Genomic DNA, 8621 nt, shown 5'->3' on the forward strand with positions numbered 1-8621 from the left:
GAGTTCTGGTCAGCACAAGTTTCTCTTTAAAAGGTACTGTTGAATTAAGTTTACAAAAATCCTACTGCAGTATTCCGTGGAGAGTGAGAGAATAGGAATGTATATTCAAGCTACAGTGCTGGAGTTACACGGTATCTTAAACTAAGAGTAGATGCTGCCACCTAGACACATTCTGATGCTCTGGTTAACGAGATGTTGGCTTTACTTTGTGAAAAATAGCAGCAACAAATCATAATGCTTTGGCACAACAAAAATATAATGAATGACAAAGGATAACTTTAAAATGTCACATACATGTAAACCAGAGGATCAGATTAAAAGAGTGAGATGATTCCATTACAGAACGTTTGAAAAGGAAATCGTTATCTTTTAGCAGATACATGTTACAAAGATACTTGGAGGAAAATATATACATTTGTGTTTTGCCAAATAGCGAGGAACAAGTCTTTGCTCATTTTTCCCCTTTAAATGCAGAAGATAAATGACTATCAGAAACAGGAGAAAACTTTATCAAACATAAAAATAAAAGTTCTCAAATACTGAAGCTTTATACAAGAGGTAGATGAAGAAATGATTAGGAGTTAGAGTTGTGTAGCTTTATTCATTTATCAGTCCCATCCCAGCCCTCCTCAAACCCCACCTTGAGGAAAAGAAAATAATTGTTCAACACTCTCCAAAGAATACACTAGCAGCTTCGATTTAATAAGTAAAAGAAGATGACTTAATAAACAGTAATAAAAAAAAGCATTACATTATAACCTTGCCAAGTTCTGATTTACCTCCTGGTAAACAAAACGAAGCAAACTAAGTTTTCTCCCTTTTTATGTTAGCAGCAAAAAATGATGGTTGCTTCTTTTTGCTCCACACTGGGATCCAAAATCGATAATGTGTTCCAGGATCATTTATCTTCAGGCTTAGAGAGATTTTTATTATCTTTAGACTGTTGCTCTTCTTCAAATCCTATTTTGTTTTCTTCTGTTACTCCCAGAATGGTTTCAACATCTTCAATGATGGTCTGCAAATAAGTAATAAAATTAATATTCATTACTTAGGACCTCTTACAACATCCCCCAGCCCCAAGTCTTTGCTCCTTTTTGGAATTAAGTATGGTCTAGGTCAGCAGTTCTGGTGTGGTGCTGTAGGATAAGCACTCAACCATAAGGTTGGTTTGAACCACAAGGTTGGCGGTTCAAAAACCCACCAGCTGTGCCAGTGCACAATAACAACAGGGACTCCCAGAACTAGTTTGTTGTTGTGAAGTGCCATCAAGTCGGCTCCAACTCATAGGGACCCTGTACAGGGTTTCTGAGGAGCAGCTAGTGAGTTTGAGCTGTTGACCTGTTGTTGTTGTTAAGTGCCTTCGAATTTTTCCGACTCAATGACCTCATATAGGGTTTCCGAGGGCAGATGGTGGGTTTAGACTGCTGACTTTATTTGAACAGCAGTCCAGTGCTTATCCTACAGTGCCACCCATGGGAGTCCCTAGGTGGCACAAATAGTTAAGCACTGGATTACTGCTGAAAAGTTGTTGGTTCCAATCAACCCAGTGGCACCGTGGAGACAGGTGTGGCTGTCTACTTCTGAAAGGTCATAGACTTAGAATCCTCTGCGGCAGTTAGTTCCACTCCAAGTGGGTGGCTCCAACTGGTACCAGTCTATAAATGGTTGGCTACCAGCTTGATGAAATCAGTAAAAAGACTGAGAGTAAGAAATTGGAAAAATTCACAGCAATTTTTATGTGTGTTGAATCAAATAATGATTTTTAAAACTGGACTTTTATTTTGTAGGCCTTTGGGTTTTTTCGAGGCAAACAAACAAACCAGTCCTTCACGATAGGTAATTTGAGAAGCACTGCTGTAGCGAGGGTTGGTTGTTGTGTTGTTGTTGTTGTTAAGTGCCGTCGAGTGGGTTCCGACCCATAGCGACCCTGTACAGGGTTTCCGAGGGTGTAAATCTTTATGGGAGTAGAAAGCCTCATCTTTCTCCCGCGGAGTGGCTGGTAGTTTCGAACCGCTGACCTTAAGGTTCGCAGCCCGATTCGTAACCACTACGCTACCAGAGGGTTGGTAGGAGGACTTATTTCCCTTAATTTGTGGAAAGAAAAATGGTACCTTTCTATTTTATATATTATTTGTTGAAGTATCATTTACATACTATAAAATTCACCCTTGTAAAATATACAACTAAGTGGTTTCTAGTATATTCATAGGCAACCATCACCACTATATAATTCCAGAATATTTTCATCACCCCTCAAAGGAGCAATGTTCCCATTAGCAGTTATTCTTCATCCTCTCCTCCCCTCCAGCCCCTCGTAATCAGTCATCTACTTTCTGTATGGATTTGCCTGGACAGTTCCTATAAACGGAATCATATACTATGTAGCCATTTGCATCTGGTTTATTTAATTTAGCATAAAGTTTTCAAAGTCAATCCATGTGTCAGAACTTGATTCCTTTGTATGGTGGAACAATACTCCTTTGTATGGATATACTGTATTTAGCTATGCATTCATCAGTTGATGGCCATTTGAGTTGTTTACCACTTTGGGGCTATTATGAATAAAGCTCCTATGAATAATGCTTGTGTGAACATTTGTTTAAGTTTTCTGGGTGTGCTGCTGCTCTTTAGCGGTTCAAACTCATCAGTTGCTCTTTGGAAGAAAGAGGAGGCTATGCAGTTTCGGAAACCCTGGAGCGGTTCACTGTGAGTTGGGATCTACTCAATGGCAGGAGGGAGTGGAACGTTAAATCTTATGTTTAACTTTTTGAAGAATGGCCAAGCTTTCACACACCTGTTTACACCATTTACATTTTCACTAGCAATGTATGAGGGTTTCAGTTTCTCCATATCTTTGTCAACACTTGTCATTGTCTATCTTTTTGACAGTAGCCATTTTGTAGGTGTTAAGTAGTACTTCGGTGTTATGGTGTGGCGCTGTGGATTAATGCGCCAGATTGCGAAGCCGTTTGAACTGCAAGGCCAGCAGTTCAAGCTCACCAGTCACTCCTGGGAAACCCTATACATGGTTGCTATGGGTCGAGCAGACTCAACGGCACTTAACAACAACAAGAAGTAGTATTTCAGGAACCTTGGTGGTGCGATGGTTAAGTGCTTAGCTGCCTTTTAAAAGATCAGTGGTTCAAGCTCCATAGCAGAATGTTGTTGTTGTTGTTGTTAAGTGCCATCGAGTCGGATCTGCCCATAGCGACCCTGTCCAGGGTTTCCGAGGCTGTAAATCGTTACCGGAGCAGAACGCCTCATCTTTCTCCAGCGGAGCAGCTGGTAGTTTCAAACTGCTGGCCTTAAGGTTCGCAGACCGATTCGTAACCACTACGCTACCAGAGCTCCTTGGCAGAATAGACCCAGAAATCTGCTCCAATAAATATTTCAGCCTAGGAAACCCCATTGGACAGTTCTATCCTGTCCCATTGTTGATAAGTATCGTGGAGTCGGTTCCGACATACTGACCCTGTGCAGGGTTTCGGAGGCTGTAAATCTTTACGGAAGCAGAAAGCCTCATCTTTCTCCCGCGGACCAGCTGGTGGTTTCGAACTGCAGACCTTGTGGTTGGCAGCCTGTCTCATAACCACTACGCTACCAGAGTTGGAGTTGGCTTGGAGGCACACAAGAAATTACATTTCATTGTAGTTTTGATTTACATGTCCTTAATGATTACTGATACTGGGCATTTCTTCATGTACTTATTGGACATTCAAATATCTTCTTTGAAGAAATATCTATTCAGGTATTTTGCTCATTGGGTTGTTTGTCCTTTTATTGTTTAGTTTCTGGTCCTTTCTATGAGCTCCCCACATATGAGGGTCTTATCTTTCAGGAGTCATTGGATGAGTTGGGAGATTGGGGCTCAGACTAGGTTTTCTCCAACCCATCGCCCTGCTGCTGCTCCTGTGTGAATGTCTTCAGAGGCATGAACGCTGCCTGCACCACACAGACATCTGGGCTGTCATAACTCCACCTCTAGGGGCTCTTGTGGACCACAGACCATCCCACACCATCACTATTCCAGAGATGTCTTGCCACAGAGCTAGCAGTTTTGTTTTAGTCTGGTTTCCCAGTTACGGTGCTGGCAGCCAGGAGTCCAGAGCTCATTTCCATCTGCAGCCTCTTTCAGGAGCAGCTCTGGCTCCTCTGTGCTGCCGTGGAGCCCCCTGCCCGCCACCAGGACCTTGTCCTTTTATTGTTGAAAGAGTGCTTTATATATCCTGGAAACGAAATCCTTATCAGATATATGATTTGCAAATAATTTCTCCCATTTTGTAGGTTGTTGTTTTACTTTCTTGATAGTGTCATTTGATTCATAAATATTTTTAATTTTGTTATCTATCTTGTCTATATTTTATTTGGTTGCTTGCGGTTTAGGTATCTATCTAATAAACCATTGCTTAATCCAAAATAATGATGATTTATAGCTATTTTTTTGAGAGTTTAATAGTTGTAGTTCTTACATGGTAGCCTGTGATCCATTTCGAGTCCATTTTTATGCGTGGTGTGAGGCAGGGCTCTAACTTCATTCTTTTACAAGTGGATGATCAGTTGTACCAACACCGTTTGTTAAAAAGTCTATTCTTCACCCCATTGAATGGTCACCCTTATGAAAAATCAACTGTCTATAAATGTAGATGTTCAGTTCAATTCTATTGATCTGTATGTCTATTCTTATGCCATTATCACAGACTTTGTTACTATAACTTTGTAGTAAGTTTTGAAATCAAGAAGTGTTAATGCGTCACATAATTCACAATAAAACATTAAAAAATAAAAAAGAAGTGTTAATGATCCAACTTTGTTCTTCTTTTTCAACGTGGTTTTTGACTATTTGGGGCCCTTTGCAATTCCATATAGCTTTAGAGATTGGTTGTTTAACTTCTACAAATAAGGCCTCAGGGATTTTAATAGGGATTGCATTGAATGTTTGATCACTTTGGATATTATTGTCATCTTAACAATATTAAGTTTTCTATCCATGGACATAGGTGTCTTCCACTTATTTTAAGTCTTTTAAAGTTTATTTTAATAATGTTCTCTAGTTTCCAGTGTACAAGCCTTATATTTCTTTTGTTAAATTCAGTCCTAAGTAATTTATTCTTTTGGAAGCTACTATAAATGGAATTGGTTTCTTAATTTCATTTCTGGTTTGTTTATTATTGTTTTTGTTGTTGCTAAGTGCCATGGAGTTGGTTCCAACTAATCAAAAACCCTTTATAGGGTTTCCAAGGAACTGCTTTTAGGTTTGAACAGCTGACTTTGTGGTTAGCAGTTCAGTGCCACACCAGGACTCCTGTTCATTATTAGTGTATAACAATACAATTAATTTTTGGATATTGATCTTGTGACCTGCAACCTTGCTGAACTTATATATGAATATATTTGTATTGATGTTTTAGGATTTTCAATATATAAAATTGTATCATCTACTAATCAAGATAGTTTTACTTCCTTTCTAATCTATTGGTGTTAAATGCCATTGAGTCAGCTCTGACTCATCCTGACCCTGCATAGAGTTTCCAAGGAGTGGCTGATGAGTCCTTTTCTGGTCTAATTACCCTAGCTAGAGCACAAGGTTGAATAGAAGTGGCTAGAACAGATATCTTTGATCTTAGAGGGAAATGTTTCAGTCTTGTACCATTAAGCATGATATTAGTTGTGGGTTTTTTTTTTGTAGATACCCTTTTCAAGTTGAGAAAGTTCCCTTCTTTTCCTAGTTTATTGAGTGTCTTTATCACAAAAGAATGTTGGATTTTGCCAAATTCTTTTTCTGTGTCATCTTTCCATTTGAAATCCAGTCTTAACTTTGCTGAGAAATTCTTGTTTGAAAAATGAAAATACCTATTAAAATGCCATTGTTATTGTTAAGTCTATAGAGTTGGTTTTGACTCATAGTGACTCTGTATAAGGTTTCTGAGGGGCAGGTGGTGGGTTTGAACTGCCCACCTTGTGGTTTGAAGTCCAGTTCTGATCCTACAGCACCACACCAGGAATCCATTAGTTAGACAGAAATACTACCAAAGATAAAACTATTTCACTTCTCAAGTTATTATTATTCCAATATTATGGCTGTGTGCTGTGGAGTCGGTTCCAACTCATAGCGACCCTGCACAGGGTTTCTGAGGCTGTAAATCTTTACAGGAGCAGAATGCCTTATATTTCTCCCATGGAACAACTGGTAGTTTTGAACTGCTGACCTTGCGGTTCGCAGCCCGATTTGTAACCACTACGCTACCAGAGCTCCTTATTATTATAGATACTTACATTTTCAATTTGATATACCTCCCAGCAAGAATGAAAGTCAAGATAACAATGATCCATCTAAGAATGTTAGAACCACAAGGATCCACCTAAGAAGGCTAGAACCCATGAGTTATTTAAAAACCACCTGAGAACATCTGGCTTTTGATGCTTTTGAAAGTCAGACAAAGGACAGAGAAACAGCCTGTATTTTATCAAGGATGATTGGTCCTGCCAACCCATGTCCAAGCTCAGATTCTGCTTAGTCTTCATGGACACTGGGATAAACTGTCTTATTTGAATACTAGCTGTATTTGCATAGTCTGAACTGATTCCATGCAGAGACGCTTAAAATTGTACACATGGCAGTAAGTGATTAAACGATGCTAGCTGGCAGGGACTTTGAATATAAATGGTGAACACAGGTCCTTTAGGGCCAGTGGAAGTTGATACAACACTGTGTCCATTTGAAAATTAATTTCTCAATCATGTTGTGGAAAAAGCAATGGTCATTCTTCAATTTATAAAAATCAGTTCAAAGAGTAAAGCATCATCATTATTAGTGTTAAGGGATCAGGCCCTGACACAAGAAAAAAATTCAAAAATTGTATTTGTATCAGATTTTTGTTGGACTTTTTCATTTAAGACAAAAATCACCTGTGGTTTCCGGTTGAGTCCTCTGAGTTACTTGACCCATTCAAAGTCAGGTCTAGAGTAGGACTCAGATGCAGAGTTTAATGGTCATTAACAGCTATACATCTCTGTTCTGTTGTTATTTCAAAATCTCTGGTACAGACCTTGCTTCTGTTCTCAGACAACTGTATCTCACTGGCCAGCAGCTCTTAAAGGCCACCTGGAAGCTTCCAAAGGCTAGTGATGAACCATCTGCCCCAGGGTTTTCTCCTCCTTCTCCTTACCATAGATTGTCCATCTTGGGTCTCAGCAACGAGGACTCTGTAGGAAGTATACACTGTATATCTGAAATATGAGTAGATTGCATTCATGGGTTTTGGTTGTGACAGTCTCTATTTTGGTTCCATGGTGGTGTGTCTGCTTCCTGCAACATCGGAAAGCTCTGTTGTCTTGTCAGCTTGGGTTTGGAAATGGCAGCAAGTTAAAGCAAGTCTACTTTATTTCAAAGAAAAAGTTTCAAACTATTAAATTTAACTAACGGGTTCAGTGGGAACCTTACAATATTGACCCTGCACAGTGTAAAATATGTACTTCTTACAATAGAAAAAGATGGTTTAGCACTTGTTTACAATACAGCATGAGGTATTTTCAGCCCTTGTATAGAAATTAACCAGGATCGTTAGTTAATTAACACCTCACCTTAAAATTGGTCTCGCCTTGCATATTAGGTGATGATATTTCTTGATGGATGATGAAGAGATTGCGAGCAAAGGTCATGAGGACCCCCTGGAGATCTTCGCCGATTGTTCTGTTAATGATATCCAAACAAATGAGTTTACCAACGATTCCCCTCACATGCTTAAAAACAATCACCCTCTCATCTGTGCCTGTCTGGTGATGGAATTTAATGAGTATTTTCAATCTCACAAGGTGGCAATCTTCTGGGAGATATGAAAGATGAGGCTCCATTTTAACTTGTCAACAAAAAGGATTTGTGTAATAAATATTTTTTATTAATCAACTTAGTAGAATATAGCAATAGGTTCAGCCATTCCTAGCAAAAGGCAACCACTGAGCTAGGACAACAGTATTAGCTCATTTTAAAAAGTATTTAAATTAGTGTAAGAAAATTGTTGCTCAGTGTCATTCATGTCTAACAATTTCCTTGTCTTCAGAGACATTGGCAGCTCTGTGTTCTGCAGACTTCTGCTTCAGGTTCATTTTCTATTTCATGTGTACAAGTGACTCCTACTGCTCCCACACACGTTCACAAAAGAACACGCCTCTGTCACCGGAAGCTTTCTTTGTAAACCTGAATACCCCCTTCAAGAAGGTTTCAGAGACAACTTCCAAATCATCCAGTACAATTATACTGTATCAGTGGAGGGTCAGTGAAAAAGAGGAAGACCCCCAATGAGATAGATTGGCACAGTGGCAGCAGCAATGGGCTCAAGCGTAACAACAATTGTGAGCATGGTACAGGATTGGGCAGTGTTTCATTCTGTTATGTGTAGGGTTGCTATGAGTTGGAATTGACTGGATGGCACCTAACAACCACAACAGTGAATAGTCCCCCACAACTTAGTGGTTGTAAATTTTAACTTGGAAACAAGACTCTAGGGTATTTTTCTAGTTCTTTCTATGTTGTTGTTAAGTGCCATTGAGTTGGTTCTGACTCATAGTGATGCTGTATAGGATTTCCAAGGCTTTAATCTTTGCAGGAGCAGAAAGCCTTATAT

The 8621-nt window shown here is 39.4% G+C and overlaps 1 protein-coding gene across 1 annotated transcript in view; it reads right to left on the bottom strand.

Annotated features, from left to right (window-relative positions):
- Window positions 1-898: 898 nt before the first annotated feature.
- Window positions 899-8621, bottom strand: part of IQCH (IQ motif containing H) — a 188320-nt gene continuing 180597 nt past the window's right edge. The window contains exons 11-12 of the mRNA XM_006831840.1: window positions 7582-7690; window positions 899-1015 (exon numbers count right to left, since the gene is read on the bottom strand). Of these exons, the coding sequence (XP_006831903.1) occupies window positions 899-1015; window positions 7582-7690 (226 nt within the window). The remainder of the gene's footprint in view (window positions 1016-7581; window positions 7691-8621) is intronic.

The sequence above is a fragment of the Chrysochloris asiatica genome, unplaced genomic scaffold (genome assembly GCF_000296735.1).
Source record: "Chrysochloris asiatica unplaced genomic scaffold, ChrAsi1.0 scaffold00004, whole genome shotgun sequence".
In the NCBI taxonomy this organism is placed as follows: domain Eukaryota; kingdom Metazoa; phylum Chordata; class Mammalia; order Afrosoricida; family Chrysochloridae; genus Chrysochloris; species Chrysochloris asiatica.